At 32.3% G+C, this 20,308-nt stretch overlaps 1 protein-coding gene across 1 annotated transcript in view; it reads left to right on the plus strand.

Moving 5' to 3' along the window:
- LOC127714005 (synaptonemal complex protein 3-like) overlaps nucleotides 1-20,023 on the plus strand; it is a 50,329-nt gene extending 30,306 nt beyond the window's left edge. The window contains exons 12-17 of the mRNA XM_052219957.1: nucleotides 7,002-7,096; nucleotides 7,475-7,574; nucleotides 10,192-10,250; nucleotides 15,306-15,384; nucleotides 16,785-16,850; nucleotides 18,870-20,023. Coding sequence (XP_052075917.1) covers nucleotides 7,002-7,096; nucleotides 7,475-7,574; nucleotides 10,192-10,250; nucleotides 15,306-15,384; nucleotides 16,785-16,850; nucleotides 18,870-18,923 — 453 coding nt within the window. The 3' untranslated portion in view covers nucleotides 18,924-20,023. The remainder of the gene's footprint in view (nucleotides 1-7,001; nucleotides 7,097-7,474; nucleotides 7,575-10,191; nucleotides 10,251-15,305; nucleotides 15,385-16,784; nucleotides 16,851-18,869) is intronic.
- The last annotated feature ends 285 nt before the right edge of the window (nucleotides 20,024-20,308 follow it).

Below are 20,308 nucleotides of genomic sequence, written 5' to 3' on the forward strand. Positions count from 1 at the left end.
ACAACAGTTTTAAAAGTTATTGCTATAATTTACTTTTAGTTGGATGAAAGGGAGCCAATGTATATTTCCCATAATATACAAGTATAAGTGAATATAAAAAAGATGTGGTATACACTCTCCACAAGAGACCAAATGACAAAGAAATTAACAGCTATATGTCACCATACGACCTTCAACAATGAGCAAAGCCCATACCGCATAGTCAGCTATATAAGGCCCCGAAATATTAAATGTAAAACAATTCAAACTAGAAAACTAACGGCCTAATTAATGTACAAAAGGATGAACGAAAAACAAATATGTAACACAGCAACAAACGACAACCACTGAATTACAGGCTCCTGGCTTGGGACAGGCACATACATACAGAATGTGGCGGGGTTAAACATGTAAGCGGGAACCTAACCTTGGACAGTGATGTTACAGTACAACATAAGAACGAACTATAAAAATCAGTTGAAAAAGGCTTATCAGATGGATACAAATAGAAATACATATAACAAAAACACGTGGACATGACCGGGAACTTGTACATCCCAACAACAAGAAGACACTAACTTTGATACAGATCTTAGAGTACTCGCAGTTACTAACATCTAGTTCAAAGCCAATAACAACTAATATAAAAAATCATGCATCTGAGACTAAATAAATGTTTTCTAACAACATCATGCTGGTCATAATTGCGTTTATGCCTGAAATACAATGAAATTGTATTATATATCTCTTGTACATCTATGCATAAAAGAACGTTTTTAAAGAATGATTCCTGTTGAATACACATGTAATTGCAGTATTTCATGCATATTCGGGACAAAAACAAAATATACCAATTCTTCAAGAATTGTTAGCACAAATATAAACTGCCTCTTTTGAAAGAATAGGGCAGAAATTTTGCCTTGCAACAGGCTACGGATCACTCAGACCACAAGGAGATATTTCAATGATTCTTTAACGTGCAGATATAGTGACATTCGCCTGCATGAGGCATTTAGATTTAACGTTTCCATTCCGATATGACTTGGCTGCATATCTATACATACAGCACAGCATATAAAGTTATAGCAAGATTTAAATGAAACTTGAGGAAGGTGAAGAGAAGTCCCTGTAAAATGTGATCTTGCAGAACTACAACTTTGGTAACTTTTGACCAAAAATAATCTTTCAAATAAAAAATTGTTCAATGTTTGGTAAACACGCCATAAGACACAGGATTTATTACATAAAAGTGTTTTGTTTTTGCCGATTATTGACTTAATATATTATTCCGTATTTTTCATATGACCGTTTTTTCTTGTAGCCGACCACACGGTATTGGTTTTTCACGTTTTTTGAAGGTCGTATGGTTGCCTATAATTGCTTACATCCACTTCATTTGAACTTAGTTGGATAGTTGTCTCTTTGGCAATCATACCACATCTCCTTATTTTTGTAGGAATAAGGGGCATAAAAAAACAATGATTTTCAGGTTTCAAGACAATGAATTGAGTGTAAGTCTAATGATCTCTATGAAATTGTACCACAGCGTTCCATATAATAAAAGTAAGGATGGGATTGATTTTGGGGATTATGGCCCTAACCGTTAGGAATAAGAGACCAAAAAAACAGGTCAATACTTACTAATACTTTGTATAAATTGCTTATTTCTTTACCAATTTCAACGGGATTTAATTCAAAGTCTTGAATTTATTTTTTTTCTTTAATATGCCGAATTTAACCGTGTATTTAAATTTTGGTTTTTGGCCTCGTTTTTCAATCGGTCCACATTGAGGACCAAAGGATCCCAAATTAAACTTTATTTGATTTCATCTAAAATTGAATTACCAGGGTTCTAACCGTGTATTTAAATTTTGTATTTTGGGCTCCGTTTTTTTATTGGTCCACATTGGGGTCCAAAGGATCCAAAAAGGATTCAAAATTAAACTATTATGATTTCATCAAAAAATTAATTCACTGGGGTTATATGAAATACCGAATCTAACCGTGTATTTGGATTTTAAATTTTAAACTAGTCCACATTAAGGTCGAAAGATCTAAAATTAAACTTTGTTCATTTCAACATATAATGAGTATATTGGATTCTTTGATATGCTGAATCTAACCATACCTTATTTAGGAGATTGGAAGACCCGATTAATGAGCTACTTTTATAGTTAACGCAGCATGTGCCACTATGCATTTACGTTAATTGTATTGTCGGTGTCATATGGTATTTTGAACCCCCTTAAAAGTGAACCCGGGGTCAAAATACCATATGGAAAATTGACCCCGAGGTCATTATACCGCATGGTATTTTGACCCCGGGGGCATTTTTCCCATATGGTATTTTGAACCCCACCATGGAAAATTGAACCCCCCTGTTTTAGATAAATAGTATTGCAGATTATCTAATTTACAATTTGTTGGCTAGGATTTTTTTTTAAATTGGAGGTCTATAGTAGGGGGTTCAATATACCATGGCTAAGAAAAATTTTCAAAGCATCTTTTCCAGCATGTTAAATACATACAAACTACTTATTGGAGTATTATAACTATGTAAAGGAGCTAGAATAGCTAGAATTTTTGAAGTTAGAAGTCTATAGTAGGGGGTTCAATATACCATGGCAGGGGGGTCAAAATACCATGGCGAAGTAAAATTTTCAAAACATCTTTTCAAGCATGTTAAATATATACAAACTACTTATTGGAGTATTATTACTATGTAAAGGAGTTATAATAGCTAGAATTTTGAAATTGGAGGTTTAAAAGGGGGGTTCAATATACCATGGCAGGGGGGTCAAAATACCATGTATTATGACTATGTAAAGAAGTTAGAATGAAAGTTAATGAAAATTATTTTGGTAAAGACTTTACAGCACTAGTTGCCCTTCTACTAAGGGAAATTGACCCTCCCCTTTTAAGATGTCTGAATTTCAATCTATAATAAAGTGTTTAAAGATATTTAATTATTAAATAAGTAGTTGGTATGAAAGAGCATGAAGGAAAGATGATTCAACAATTTCACTTAGCCATGGTATTTTAACATATATGATATACAGGATTAGTCCCCAGGGGTCATCCCGACCCCCTGCCATTTGAGAAAGTTCTAATATCTTGTAAATGGTCGAGATCCCCACCCCTAAACCATATATATTCTGGTTTGTCATGATAAAGCACATCAAATGAAATACAGGGTTAGTCCCCAGGGGTCACCCCCACCCCCTGCCATTTAAGAAAGTTCTAATATCTTGTAAGTGGTCAAGATCCCCACCCCTAAACCATATATATTCTGGTTTGTCATGCTAAGATGGTTTGAATGATATACAGGGTTAGTCCCCAGGGGTCATCCCGACCCCCTGCCATTTGAGAAAGTTCTAATATCTTGTAAATGGTCGAATTCCCCACCCCTAAACCATATATATTCTGGTTTGCCATGATAAAGCACATCAAATGAAATACAGGGTTAGTCCCCAGGGGTCATACCCACCCCCTGCCATTTAAGAAAATTCTAATATCTTCTAAGTGATCAAGATCCCCACCCTTAAACCATATATATTCTGGTTTGTCATGCCAAGATGATTTGAATGATATACAAGGTTAGTCCCCAGGCATCACTAATGCATATAACTTTACTGGACCAAACCAATTTTCACTGGACGTTGCCCAATGTCAGGCGACCCTGGGAATTACGAATTATGGGAGCTTCGTTTGGGAGACTTCGTAACAGCATCCTGTTACAATCATTTCTTGTTAAAGCATTCAAGATACATGGTCTAGCTATAATGCTTCAATAAGTATTTTTGAATGAAATTTTGTTGGTAAATACTTCAGAGCACTTATACCAAGCAAAGATATTTCTTTTAACAAATTATGGAAAATTGACCTCCCCTTCTTGTATGAATGATTTTTAATCTATGATAAGCTTTAGAATAATGTATAATGTTCTAATTATCATCTAGAATGAAAAAACAGTTCAATTTACCATGGGGGGTCAATTTTCCATACAGGGGGGGGGGGGTCAATTTACCATAACGGTATTTTGACCCCGGGGTCAATTTACCATAGGGTTCAAAATACCATATGACATCGGAACATCTTATTAATTAATTTAAGGAATGACTGTAATATTTTTCTGTCTATGAAGAAATAACATCAAAAATGTGGTGCACACTGAATAACCCGTGTTATTTTAAAGTGTGCACCACATTTTTTATGTTATTTCGAATAGACAGAAAAATATTACAGTCATTTCTTATAATTTAATTCTAAATTCCATTTTAAACCGGAGTAAACCATGAAAAAACGTTGATGACGTCACGGTCACATGACAAAATTATGTCTATGAGCTATATAAACAAAACAACGTCAGCCAATCAGAAGACGCGTTACATCCAAAATTAAATTATATGAATATATTAACAAAAAGCTAACAAAACTTTTAAACAGACTTTAAAGGGATATAGTTACGATACTGTTGTCAGGTCATTAAAGGTGGCATATTTTGTCTTTAATATTGATTCACTTATAGGGTCTTTGCATCGGAAATAAACACATTTATTCTAAAACCAGTTGTTGGCATGATACGGGTTATGTTCTCATATATTTTATGATGGTATGATACTAAACCCCTAACGGGAGGGATTGTGCTTGATATTCAGATGATGAAGACATAATCTTTCAATCAGTTTAATTAAGGTCTGGAGCTGGCATGTCAGTAGCTGCTAGTAGTCCTTTGTTAATTTATGTATCATTGTCATTTTGTTTAGTTTCTTTTGTTACCTATTCTGACATCGGACTCAGACTTCTTTTAAACTGTGTTTTACTGTGCGTATTGCTGTGCATTTGTTTTTTCTACATTGGCTAGAGGTATAGGGGGAGGGTTGAGATCTCAAATAACGTGTTTAACCCAGCCGCATTTTTGCGCCTGTCCCAAGTCAGGAGCCTCTGTCCTTTGTTAGTCTTGTATGATTTTTAATATTAGTTTCTTTTATATAATTCGGAGTTTAGTATGACGTCCATTAACACTGAACTAGTACATATTTTTGTTTAGGGGCCAGCTGAAGCATGCCTCCAGGTGCGGGATTTTCTCGCTGTATTGAAGACCCATGGTAAACTTCAGCTGTTTTCTGATCTTTGGTCGGGTTGTTGTCTCTTTGACACACTCCCCATTTCCATTTTCAATTTTTTTAACCCTGCTTTGTTCTATACTGACATGCTGAGCCGATTTTTTAACTTCCTATGTCTCCCTTTAATTTTTGCTAAATATTATTTTCAGTGAATTCAATATGAAGTCAAATCAAGGTAGTTTTAGTTATGAAATGTTCATATTCATATTCATATTATCTTATATTTATTTAACCGCAGTTACTACATGCTGTCCCTCTTTTTTATTTGCAAAAATAAATAAAAATTAGAGGATTTATTTTCTTTCGAGCTTATCTAAACATCCCGGGTAACTGCTAAAAAAACAATCCCCCCAAATACTTGGGGTTTCACCTATTACCAACAGATGAACCAAGACTTGGACAATACGTTAAATATAAAGGATTTCAGTCAGTAAACTTGTGCAAATTTTGGCTCGGAGAACGAGAACAGTGTGTTCCTGAGAAGAAAATTCGAATTTATTTCATAATACGTATTTGGTCTAAATCCTCATATATACAGACTGTTGATAACCAAACGAATATATGTCCTTGTGGTCCTAGTACTCATATTGTCCGGAACATAACCACATATAAATTACCTTTATGTGTGCCAGTATCATGTCCCAATATGAATTAACGTTTTCTAGCCAGTAGTCCCCTTTTTATATTACATTTAGTCCAAATAGTTATGACGTCTTGAAAGGCTATTTCATTTTTTTTCTGTGACGCCTTCCAAATAATTATGACATCTTGAAAGAGGGGGGTAGGACCTTTATCGGGACTCTGGGATCGGGTGTTTTAAAGATCAGGATTTCGAGATTGATCCTTTCGGGATCCGAGAATTTTTTTTTCGAATTTCGGGATGTCAGGATTTAAATTTCTTTAAATTCGGGACCTCGGGATTCCATGTTTTTAAGACTGGGATTTCGGGATCAGGAACCCCCCCCCCCCCCCCCCCCCCCTCCAAAAAAAATTCACCATACCAAAAAATGACTGATGATCAACATACGATTTAATGCTGAGCTGAACATAATCTGTGATGATAAGTTTTTTCCGGGTTTAGAGTTTCTTTTTTTAGACATAAACGCGGTTGTGTTAGAGAGCACCCTTTTTTTCTTTGAAAGTTTCCGTTACAGGTTATGAGGTACAAGATGAGATTTTCTTTAGTAAAATATATATAGCCATAATACACTAACTTTATAGTGTATTCAGTATATGTTTACATTAAATAAAATCTCCTCTTGTACCTATGGTTAGGAACCCTATTGTGAAACACTCGCAGTTGAAATCTTTAGTTGCACGGACCGGTTATGTAATATTTAAGGTTTATTTTTGATTTGTGTAAATAACTTGGGAATTATTTACTTGGGATGAGTTGAAAGTAGCTGTTAACCACTGGTTAAGTTACCTTAACCAGTGGCCAACTAACCACACTTCAATGTTGCTTTTGAGCAATTGAAAAATAGCCAACGGATAGTAGGCCACTGGATAAGATAATTATCCATTGGATAAGCTAACCAATGGCTTAATTTAGCCATAGTTATGAGCAACCCAGTCCCGATGTATTATGGTATACTATTGTCTATCTGTTGGTCCAATGATATCTTGTGATAATTAGAGATTGCCATAACTAATCTTTTCAAAGTTTACTTAAGGTTAGGTTTTCTTGAGAATAAGCTCCTTTTTGATTATAAAATTTTAACATCTGCGGTTGCATTAGTCCAGGACTGTAATTTACAGGCTCTTTATACACAAGTCTGACATGTTGACTTTAAGTCTTTTGGTTGTGCAGTATTACTGTTTCATTGACATATACACCTCATCTCTTCTTCTCATTCATACAAAGATTGTAATTTAACTGTATTCTTTCTTTGACAGGAAAAAAGACATCAATTGGATTTGCTTACAAAATCTGTTTTGAAGTCAACACAAAAGCAAATGAATACAGCTTGGATAATGCAGCAAAGGAAAAGGTATTATCGAATTCATGATTGATAAAATATTTTTATCTTGCCCTTCTTGTCTAAATTTTAACCAGCACAATTGGCAAGGCAATGTGACATTTATGCATTTTTAAAAGATTTTACTTATATGACAAGTAACCCCCCTTTTCCAATTGACTTGACAGGCTTTTGTTTACTCCTGTACAAGGATTCCTAATTTGAATAAATAATATAAAATGGGGGTGTCAACAAGTATTTAAATGCACACAAAAAATTTATTGACTAAAATAATACCCTCATTCCAAAAGTGAAGGTATTATTGCAATAACCTTGTCCATTTAGTAATTCATGTAATATTTTGATGCTTAATATGGGTTTTTTTGTTTAATTATAATTTTATTTGTTTAGGTCATTCATTTTGAATAAATATCAGGGTAACATGATGAAGGAGCTCATGGCACTGGAAAAAGATGTAGCTTGCTTAAAGGAAGCAGAGGACAATGCTTTGGTAAGAAAAAAGCTGTTCACTTTAGATTCTATCCATCCTTGCATCCAACCAAAAGTTAGTCCAATTAATTATGATGGCTTGAAAGGCTATTCTAATTTTTATACGCCCGTCAAATTTTTGACGGGACGTATTATGTTATACAAATGTCCGTCTGTCTGTCCGTCTGTTTGTCCGGTGTAAACATGTCGCACCGTAACTTGAGAATGACTTATCCAAATTTCATGAAACTTAAAATAGTTGTTTCTTATGATGGTCAAACGATCTGTATACTTTTTGGTGAAAATAAGATTAAAACTTTTTGAGTTACAGGACTTAGTAACTAAAACAGGTGTGTGTTTTTTTTCACATGTCGCGCCGTAGCTCAAAAACAATTTATGATTATTGCTTAAAACTTTACACACTTCTTAGTTATATTAATCTTAAGATCTGTATACTTTTTGGTGATGATTCAAAATTTTATTTTTGAGTTATTGAGTATTTTGTTAAAAAGGGGGAGGGGTTTTTCACATGTCGCGCCGTATCTCAAAAACAGTTTATGATTTTTGCTTAAAACTTTACACACTTCTTAGTTATATTAACCTTAAGATCTGTATACTTTTTGGTGATGATTCAAAATTTTTATTTTTGAGTTATTGAGTATTTTGTAAAAAAAGGGGGAGGGTTTTTTCACATGTCGCACCATATCTCAAAAATGATTTATGATTATTGCTTAAAATTTTACACACTTCTTAGTTATATTAATCTAAAGATCTGTATACTTTTTCGTTTTGATTCAAAATTTTATTTTTGAGATATTGATTTTTTTTTTTTAAAGGGGTGTTTTCACATGTCGCGCCGTATCTCAAAAACGATTTATGATTATTGCTTAAAATTTTACACACTTCTTAGTTATATTAATCTAAAGATCTGTATACTTTTTGGTTTTGATTCAAAAATTTTTTTTATAGATATTGAGTTTTTTGTAAAAAAAAAAGGGGGGGGTTTTCGCATGTCACGCCGTATGTCAGAAACTATTGATGCTGATTGCATAAAAATTCACACACAAGACGACGGGTGTATCATGTGCTCATGGCGCAGCTGTTTATTTCTGTGATGCCTTCCTTCGACATAACACTGAAGCCATTTTTTCCATCTGGACTTTTGAGAGAGAATTTTCAGAGGAACTTTTAGACCCAATTTTGACTTGAAATCTTCATTGACAGCTAGAAATTTTTGCATAGATACAAAGTCTAACCTTTTGTGTGCTTTTTGGTTCAAAATATTTCCAGAAATATCCAAAAGTAATGATAAAATAAGTTGAAAATTCCATTTGAGGTGTGCAATGATCTACTTTGATTTCAAAATGGATTCCCCGATTTCCAAGATTCTTCACATCCGGTGAGTACAAAATATCAAATTCGGTAAAACTAGGCACACCTGAATTTCCGGATAATACAAATCAAACGTTCCAGAAATTCGAGGCCATAAAATTTTATGCAGTTTGGTATTTTATACTCTCCGGAAGTGAAGAATCTTGGAAAACCAGGGAATCCATTTTGAAATCAAAGTAGATCATTGCACACCTCAAATGGAATCGTAACTTATTTCATCAATACTTTTGGATATTTCTGGAAATTTTTGCACCAACAAACACACAAAAATAAGACTTTGTATCTATGCAAAAATTTCTAGCCGTCAATGAAGATTTCAAGCCAAATTTGGTCTCAAAGTTCCGCCGAAAATTCTCTCTCAAAGTCTAGACAGAAAAAATGGCTGCAGCCTTATGACGTTGTAGGAAGGCGTCACAGAAAAAATTTAGAATAGCCTTTCAAGACGTCATAATTATTCAGACTAACCATAAGTGTACCTCTATCCAAAGTCAGTCATCAGTGGTTGTCTTTAGTTATATCTCAATGGTTTTCCTTCCCTTGAAAATAATCAACTATTCCTCAAAGGTACAGGTGGGACAAAAATCTGACTAGAAATGTATGCTGGAGAAGCTTACATTCAAATTTCCATATAGTTTAAATTTCCAAGGGGCATAACTACCTTAAAAAAAGCTGATCATCTATTTTTGCAGGAGTTATTTAACTTGGAAATAGAAATTTGACAGCAATCTCAAGCCTACATTTCTTGTAGAATGAAAAAGTTTAAAGAATAAAAAAAAATATATTGGGAGTTATCACCCTTGGACAGATAAGATATGTATGTGAATTGGCGGGGGACATTTGAATACTGTTCATAACTTTACCGTAAATCTTAGGATAACCAAACTTGGTATGCAGTTGCATCTTGGGCTATGTGTGTGTCATATACCAGATTAAGGTCACTTTGACCTAACCTTTGACCTTTGATCCCTGTGATACTAAAACATTGTCTGATTTGTTTATGGTGCATAACTTTTTGGATCGGGATGTGTCAGGTAACTCTGACCTTGACCCTTGAGCCATTTTCCTGAAAGCCAAATATCTCAAAATGTCAGTCTCAATTCTGAATTTCACAGCAGCAACTATAATGCTTGCTATGCAGACAGCCCTAGTTTTAACATTTTTTTTTTTTATTAATTTGTGAATATTGATGTATCATAATTTTACATGTAAGAGAGATATTTGATTTTTATAAGAATGACCCATTTCAGACATTGTTCAAACAACAAATGAAGCATCTTCAACAGTTTAGAACAGAACAAGAGAAAAGGTATTTCATATTAACCTTATATTACCAAATTTTACATATTTTGAACCTTTAAAACATGTTTCAGCTAAATAAATACAACGATGTGTAAGTGAAATTTTCTCTAGATATTAACCAGCTGGGAAAATATTTTAAATTATGTGTATTTATATGCATACACAAGTAGTTTGGGGTTCAGTTATAATCTTATTAAGCTGGATACTTCATTAATAGAAATATTAATAAACTTTTATGTACCATGAAATATTTGTTGGAGCATACAGTTACTCTTGTCTCTTTATTCCTTTGAAAAAAGTTTCATGGTGATAACTTATTTTTACTTAGTGAAGGAACCTGCATTGGTACTACTTCCTATGAAATGCAGCTGTATTTTGATTTCCAATGCTGCAACATCTGTTCCCTACATGCTAGTTTTGCCCAATTAAGTCCTTACATTGTCTCAAAATGTTTCATGATGGTTACTGGATGGTCACATAAAGTTTCAAATGTTGCTGCTACCATGGAATGCACATCAAGTTTAATTTTTACTGCTGTAGCAATTAGATTTCTGAAGTTGTGATCTTGGATATCTAAAACTTGTAATCGATTGTTTTATGATGGTAATATTAGTTCTCTTTAGAATAATACCTTAAAAGTGTCAGGGTTTCTATGCTTCCAGGAAAACAAAAGAAAGTTGGGCATTTCTTTTGTTCTTTCCGAGTTTAGAGAAGTCCTTAAAAAAGGTAAAAAATTTAATTAAAATTCAAAAATAAATATCCATTGAAACATGCTTCCAGACATTGATGAAAACTATTCATGTTCCTATACAGATTCAATCACTTGGATACATTTTGCATTTGGGAATCCAGATGTAGTACTAAATGACAATATCATTGTGTTGATTGCAAAAGATTTTTCCTGTTAAGTAATTGTAAGACTATTGGTGGTAATACTTTTAATTTGGAAGCACATCAGGCTATTCAATGCTGTTGGCAAATGTGGTGCATCCAAGACTTTGTGTCATTGTGTCTGATGATAGAATAACTAAACTAATGTTTTCAGTGTCCCGTTAGGATAAATACTTTATCTTTTGAATGTTATATAGGTTTTTATAGATAAGCAATTTTAAGATTTTTATATGCCCGTTTACGGGACGTATTATGGTATACCGCTGTCCGTCCATCGTCAACATGTCGGACAATAACTCAAAAACACTTCAACCAATGCATGAAACTTTGGTGAATTGTTTATATCTATTGACGTGAGCTCCCTTTCGATTTTTATAACTTTTAGATTTGACGTTTCCGAGATATGGGGTTTTATTCAACAATAACTCAAAAATGCTTTGAGCGGTTTTTGTGAAACTTCAGTGAATTGTTTGTATCTATTGATGTAAGCTCCCTTTCGATTTTTATAAATTTTAGGTTTTACGTTTCCGAGTTATGGGATTTTATTCATAAAAAAGGGGGGATTTTCAAGTTACTCAAAAGTGCTTTGAACAGTTTTCATTAAACTTTGGTGGCGGTTTTATATCTATTAGAATAACCTCCCTTTAGTTTTTTATAAATTTCTTGTGGAACTTTATTCTTTGAAAAAGCGACGGGCGTATTATGTGCTCATGGCACAGCTCTTTATTAGAATTGTACTAGAAGGTGACCATTCCCCCCTTTTTTATACAAAGCCTGATATAAGGCTAATTGGACAAGCACACCTGCAATATAAATGTGCTTGATTAGCTTTATCTACAAAATATGGCGCAATTAGATTGTATTGATAAATTATTCAAAGTCAGGAAGTATTGACTATATAGGTTAAAAAATTGTTACTAGGAGTAAATTTTAATTGTTAGAAACTGCCACCTTAGCATAAAAAGAATTTTCTAGCTTGAGATAGTCATACCTGCCAACCTCTGAAACCTTCAAAGAGGGAGATCTCCCTCTCAGCTATGACAGCTGAGGGGGAGATTTTGCGTGAACGACATTTTCAAGTTAAATATATGACTTGTTTATTTATTCATCTACAAAACACAAATAAGAGTTAAAAGATATACTTTATTTCTTCAATTCATGGTAATAATCTATACAAGGTGTGTTTTTTTTTTTTTTTTTTTTTTCCTTTTTCAATACCTCTGAGTCTCATAACTCATAACATTCCATATTTTCATTTTGTTGTGAGACCCACAATAAGCATACTTTCAAACGTCGTACAGACCACCAGAAGAAACAGAAAATTTGATTGAACATGATGTGCGGACCGGCAAGGGGGAGATTTCTGGAATTTCGCTGTTTGAGTGGGTGTCTCCTGCTCAAAATGGGAGGGTTGGCAGGTATGGATAGTTCGCTACTCTGTTTCAAAATAACAAGATTTTTAGAAGGCTGTAATAAATTGCTAGTATTCCAATAGTGGAACTGAAATAGCAGAAAAAAATGAAGGGTCTGTGTCCTTGTTTTTCTAGATATAAGCCATTTAAAATTTGGCAGGAAATGATTCTCTCTAGAATTATCATACATTTAGCATTGACACCTTTTACCTTTCAAAAACTAGGAAAACTATGGCTTCCCTAGCTATTGTGACACAAGGGGATATCTTCATATTAAATATCAATAAAAACTTGTCTGTAGTTATTTATGTCTTTATTTTATTCACTTACCCCATGGACACAAGTTTTGTTTATGTTTTGATAAATTTTTTTGTCAGAAAAAATCAAATTTGCTATTTTTCGGCATTAAAATAGATAAAATTAACGAAATTCGACTTTTTGACCCAAAATCATAAATTTTTAACCCAAAACGGCATAAGTTTGAAAATTTTAACAACGTTGTAATCATTCCTTACACTGAACGATGTCCATTCCAAGTGTTTTGTACATATCACGGTATTTTATGTCAAAAAGGATTCCAAACTGGCTTCAATTCTTCTTTCAAAAAATTTTTCCCTTATTTCAAATTTCAGTAAAATCCGTAAATTTCATTTGATTTTGACCCGGTTTTCAACAAACGGAAGCTCCATGTTTACACTTTCATCCGAGCATTAAACAAAGAAAGATAACTCGTGTTCGCAATGGTTTTCAGCGGGAAATATAAAGGAGGTATTCCAATCCCGGTAAACCGGGACTCATCGTCAGCTGTCTGAAGCTTGAATCCCGGTAAACCGGGATTCATCGGCGAAAGGGTTAAACTATCTGTAATAAAATTATGAAAAGAAAAGTAGAGGTTAGCGGGAAATTTTTGTTAATGGCATTACATGGATAAAACCAGAGGATTCCAAATATCTGACAAAAATTCAAAAACAAGAGGAGCGAACATCCTTAAAGAGCGGACAAATTTCTTTCACTGAAAACAGCATTAAGAGTCCTTCCACTTCATTTTTCACCAAAACAAAAGTTCCATGCAAAAAATTTCATTAGGGATCAAATACACCCACTGCGTCACATTGGCAGATCACCTTGTATTTTTGTAGCCACATGGTAGCTAATTTAGAATTAGATCTGATATTCATATTTACAGTCTCTGAACTAAGTAAACCATTTAGTTGATGGTTACTTAATTTTTAATTTGATAAATAGTTTGCATGTTTTAACATTGACATATGAATTACAGAAATACACTGTATAACTTCAGTTTAATAATTTCATGATTTTAGTTGATAAATAACTGACCTTGAAAACAATGAAAATTGACTTAATAGGATCTTGAATTTGAATAAGAAAAAAAGTGTTTATAAAACAAAATTATACAAAATAATTACAGGCCATGCATACAAGGCAGATCACATTTAATTTTCACTGTTGTTGCTATTACTGTTCCTTAATTGTGCCTTGCTAAGTTGTAAATTATTTTGGTAAGAGTTCATAAATTTCCAGCATAAATATAAACCATGACTTCATGTCAAGAAAGGTATTCACTTTTCTTTTAGTGCTATTGTGGAAGCAATTGATGGCTGTGCCAACTTTGGACTCATTGCACAAGTCATGTCTTCTTTGACTGTCCATAAAGTTAAAACACTAAATCCCTAGGATGTGTTTTAGTTGATTTTAGTCTCTGATGCATGATTTTTTATTATTAATTGTTTTTGGCTTTTAACTAGCTTTCAGTAACTGCGAGTACTCTCAAATCGTACTTTCGTGTTAATTTGACCTGTTGATACAATTTGTAATGTTTTTTTGTTATTTAATGTTTACTTATTCAGTGTTATATCTTGTCTCACTATTTTTAATATATACCACCTTTGATAAGTGTTTAGTATGAAGATAAATTTTCACTTTTGTTCTCGTACTAGGAACAACAAAATTATTTATTTTGTAAAAATTATTTCCTTACTCCATGTATACCTTACAACAAAATTATTTTTATTTACCTGTGTACGTTATTTTATTTGGCGGCATTTTGTCCAAGGTTATGGTTGTCTTTCTGATATTGTTAAACATCTAACTCCCTTGTTTTATTAATTTTGTATTTACATTGTGTCATAGATCAAATTTATTCGTTCAGTGTATGTTCACTTGTATTTGTTAATATGTCTTTTGATTGAGTTAAGCCATTTCAATTGATATTTTATAGTGTGTCTTTCTATGTTGTGATGTTACACTATTGTTTCAGGTAGGGTGAAGGTTGGCGCCTATTAAAATGTTTAAACCTGCTGCATTTGTTTGCACCTGTCCTAAGTCAGGAACCTGATGTTCAGTGGTTGTCGTTTGTTGATGTGGTTCATAAGTGTTTCTCGTTTTTATATAGATTAGACTGTTGGTTTTCCTGTTTGAATGGTTTTACACTAGTCATTATTGGGGCCCTTTATAGCTTGCTGTTCGGTGTGAGTCAAGGCTCCGTGTTGAAGGCCGTACTTTGACCTATAATGGTTTACTTTTACAAATTGCGACTTGGATGGAGAGTTGTCTCATTGGCACTCATACCACATCTTCTTATATCTATTGTTTTGTTTTGTATCAAAATTCAGTTCCCTGATATTTAAGTAATGACATGTTTTTTTAACATTCAACAATTAACCTAGACACTTTGCCAGTCTTCCAACAACCAACCTGTATTGTACCTATTGATTTCTTTAATCTTGTTTCTTCTACAGATTGTCTAATCTATGTGAAGTACAGGAAGACCTTGAAGATGAAATGAAGGAAGTAGAGAATCAGTCAACAAATCAACATGTAGGTTGTATCTTGACAGTCAGTTTTGTGTGTATTGTTTGCACCATGTTTAAACGTCTAAATATTACAAATGATTTATAACTTTAGTTTGGTAATGAGTGAGATGTGGATTTCTCTAATTTTTGTGCTATTTTCACATTTCTTGATCGGTGTGAGAAAAATATTTCTCCTCACTAGTGAAATATCTGTTCTCCGCAAATGATTTGTTGAAATTTAATTATGACATCAAATTTTCTTGGTTTCTTCTGAATTTTCCTATTGTGACGTCATGAAAAAAGGCGACCATGCCTGATGACATCACATATAAAGAACACAACTTTCTGCAAATCTTTGAAAAGGAAGGATAAAAATCATTAGAGAAACAGATTCCACCACTATAACTCGTGTATTACTATATTTCTCCACTCTCAACAGTTAAATTTTAATTATTTAAAAAGCTCGGCAAGCCTCTCGCTTTAAATATTAAAATTTAACTGTCTCGAGTCGAGAAATATCGTAACACGCTTGTTGCAGTGGTGGAATCTATATATCTCTTTGTAATCAACTCGAGTTACTTAATGTCAATATGATCAACACAACTAAAATAAAGAGTTGATATAAAGCAATATCTAATGCTAAGGAGTTGTGGCTTATTTTTGGTCATCAGCTGAGACATGGACTAATGCAAGAATTCTGCTTGGAGACTTTTGCATACACCGATTATGACTCCCTTATAACAGTATTCAATTAGTCCTCATTGACCTAATAAAAAACTAATGGAAAAATTGCTTTTTCATATCACATTGCAGAATAGGCCAAACAAATTAATATTTAAGGATTCATATCTTTTCTTTTCCAAGTGTGAAATTTAATTTAATTTCATGTTTTATATATATTTTTTTTCTCAAGTGGCAAATACAATTAAAATCAGCACATTAAGAAATACAATTAAAAATAATATGTATACATCTGTAACGGCTCTCAAGTCTACATTAGTAGTCAGTTTTTTAAAAAAATATATAAGTAATGTGAAAGAGTTCAAAAATCTGTACTGATCAACTACTTTTACAGGAATTATGCCTGTTGCAAAAAGAAATTATCAGGAAAACAATATGTTAGTTATCTCATGCCTAAATTCCTTGTAGGATATTAATGAAAAAGAACCAAAACAATTTGTTTGCATTTCTTGCCCTTGAACAAATAAAATATGTGCATCAGATTGGAATGATCTTCTTTAATATGTTTAATTTCAAATGTTGTTTGGTTTCCCAAATACTAAACTGGCTTTACCACTATCTTCACAAATAGTGAAAGGAGTGAACATGTGATTTCTCCTAATAGTTTTTTTTTAATCCAATTGTAAGTGTCTTATCAATTTAAAAAAATAATTATATCCCATGCTAATTTGTTTTGCATTTTAGATGATGTTAAAATCAAAGTTAAGAGAAGACCTGTCTCAATTGCAGAAGAAGCTTTTGTTAGAATCTGTACGTTATATTTAATTTACTCGTATACGTTTTAAGTTGTAAATTTCAATATTGTAAAAAGGAAGCAACATTTGTTTCAATCGATAAACAAATTTTAAATGCCAGTGCGGCAATGAAAACAGTAAATTGTGTTTTATACCAATGCCAACAAAGTTTGGGGATATACATGAATCACCCTGTCTGTCAATGTGCATTTTTAGTACAACTTTTAAATTACAAGAAGGATATTGATGAAACTTTTACAAAGTTGTAGAACACTACCTGAGGATATCCATGAAGGAATTAAATTCTGATCCTACATATTATACAAGAGATTAAAACATGATTTACAAGAAAAATGAAAAGCAAAATGTAAATTGTGCATCTTGTTTTTAGTCCCCTACCGACGAAGTCGAAGGGGATTTTAGGTTTGCACTCCGTCCGTCTGTCTGTCCATCTGTCAGTCCGGCAAATCAGTTTTCCACACTTTTTTTTGTCATACTTGAAGGTTTTGATTTGATAATTTGTATATAGTTTTATCATGACAAGTTACAGATCAAGTTCAAATTTTGTTCTGATCTGATGATTTTGTGCAGAGTTATGGTCCTTGGACTTAGAAAATTCACTCAAATAATCAGTTTTCCGCACATTTTTTTCGTCATGCATGAAGATATTGACTTTATATTTGTTAAATATTTTACACCATGAAAAGTTATAAATCAAGTTAGCATTTTGTTCCAGGACAATGAATTCTTAACCGGTAGGGGACAATGTATTTCCCCATGGTTCTATACTTGGTCCTCTATTGTTTGTGTTATTTATAAACGACTTTCCCTAATGCATTGAACATTGTGAAACAGACCTAAATGCTGATGACACCACTCTTCATAAATCAGGGAAAAACATAGAAAATATACATAATGATGTTCAAGAAGATTTATACAGGGTTGAAGAGTGGTGCAAAATGAATAACATGTTCATTAATGCAAATAAAACAAAATGTTTGGTTACTGGAACAAAGCAGAAACTATCAATTCAGACTTATCAACCAAACTTAATAATGAATTCAAAAGTATTACAAAATTCTTCATGTGAAAAATTATAAGTGTTAAAATTGACAGCACACTTAACTGGAGAAATCAAATTGACAAAGTTTATGCTAATATATCATCCAGAATATACCTTTCTAAAATAAAGAAGTGTTTAGATATAAGTGCAAGGAAAAGAGATTACAATGGGTATATTCTGCCCCTAATTGACTACTGCTGTATTATTTGGGGTGAATGTAGAAAATGAAGGGATAACAAGAATTTTAAAACTCCAAAAAAAGGGCAGCAAGATTAATTCTAGATGCAGATTCTTTATCCCCCTCAGCCCCCTTTTTTACTACATGTACCTCTTGAACAGCTTTATATCTTATCATGTTAATAATAATACATTGAACTACTTGACTGTAAATTAACTATGTGTAAATATCTGTTTTTGATTGTATTGTAATTTGTATGTGAGGGCCTCAGGGAAGATTAGTTTATTGTAACTAACTGTGCTCTTTAAATACAGAATTTATTATTATTATTATTATTATTATTATTATTATTATTGCTATGTAATACTCTCAGAATTTATTATTATTATTATTATTATTATTGCTATGCAATACTCTCAGAATTTATTATTATTATTGCTATGTAATACTCTCAGAATTTATTATTATTATTATTATTATTATTGCTATGCAATACTCTCAGAATTTATTATTATTATTATTATTATTGCTATGTAATACTCTCAGAATTTATTATTATTATTATTATTATTATTGCTATGCAATACTCTCAGAATTTATTATTATTATTATTATTATTATTGCTATGCAATACTCTCAGAATTTATTATTATTATTATTATTATTGCTATGCAATACTCTCAGAATGCTTGTTTTGTTTTTTGTTTGTTTGGTTTTTTTTTTTAATTTATCAAAGAAAAAAGTGTACATTTTATTTCATTGTTGAACTTAATAATATCCAATCTTTATTCCAGCAAAAAGAAGAATTGTATCATATGAAGAGAAATTTACAGACAATATTCTTTTGATGACAGTGATCATGAATATTTACTTTCACAATTAGCATGTTGAATATTCTTCCTTGAATAAGTGAATATTTATCTGTAAGATGTTCAAGATGTCGTAGATATGGTGTAGCAGTATTTCAGATTATGTTTTAAAAATGTTGGTCAGGTTCATCTGTAAATGCTTGTAAAATGAAGAAATAAATTAATTCATTCATTCCAATTTTGTTTTTGGCAAGGTAATATTTATGTGATAATAGTATAGATTTTCATCGTTTTAAATAATGAAATATGTCTTAGTAAGAACTGTGCTACATTTTGTAGCTGATTGTTTTTTCTTTCTGAGTTTGACCTAATCTGAAACCATTCTAAGTTATATATTATTTAAATTTTTGGAGAAGAAAGGGTCTTCAATCTTCAAAGAAATGAAAGTTAGTTTTTAAGAAGAGCAAGGGGTTTTTATCAACAAGCATGTGTATGCGGATTAATGAGAGGCTTAGAATTCACAATGTGATGAATAATATGCAATTATAAAAATCACATGTGTTCTTATTTTAACACGGACACTTTTTTCTGATCATATAAGTAGCATAATAAGTAATAACTGTAATTACAAGCCATAATTACACCCTGTCATCAAAATAGTTAATAGCAACACAATTTTGTTTAAATTAAATATTCAACTCTTGAGTTGTTTAGTTGGTATATAACCATGATTGTATTCTTCCAAATAATGTACCCTTTGATTTATTTTTTTCAAAGCATTGCAGCCATTTTGTAACATGGAACCTTGTGCTTGCAAATATACTATGTGCACAGAATGCATCAAAACACCACTTGGCAATCATTTTCAGTGTTCAAAGTGTAATTTTTAGCTTATTGCATTGCAAGTAAGAAAACCAAAATGAAATATCTGAGGGAGAAAAATTTGAATTGTGTAAACTGTTCATGAAAAGTTTGAAGATGTATTTGACTTTTGTTTATTCATGATATGTTAGGAAGATTTTTAAAACCAAAGAAAGGTTACCTGCTGTTGATTTTATTTACCAAGTTTTATCTTTATTTGTTATGTTTTGAAAACTATGTTGAATAATAAATTGTTGAATTCAATTTAAGTACTGTTATTTTGTGTTGTGTTTTTGATACACTGACAAAAAGAGAACATCTTCCATAAATTATCTCTGGACAGATGGAAAATAATCATATCTTGTTTATTAGCTATCTGGGTTGAAGGTCCATTGCTCAGCATACATTGTTTTTTTACATCCCAATGACCGTGAGGGCATTCCGATGTATTGCTATCGCCTAGATTTCCATTACGTAACTTTCGTTTTGGGTTTGTAACCGATCTATAAACATGATAAATACGCAGACATTAAGGAGTGCAAAAGTAACATTTCTTATCGTTT

Source organism: Mytilus californianus, unplaced genomic scaffold, assembly GCF_021869535.1.
Source record: "Mytilus californianus isolate M0D057914Y unplaced genomic scaffold, xbMytCali1.0.p SCAF_1, whole genome shotgun sequence".
In the NCBI taxonomy this organism is placed as follows: Eukaryota; Metazoa; Mollusca; class Bivalvia; order Mytilida; family Mytilidae; genus Mytilus; species Mytilus californianus.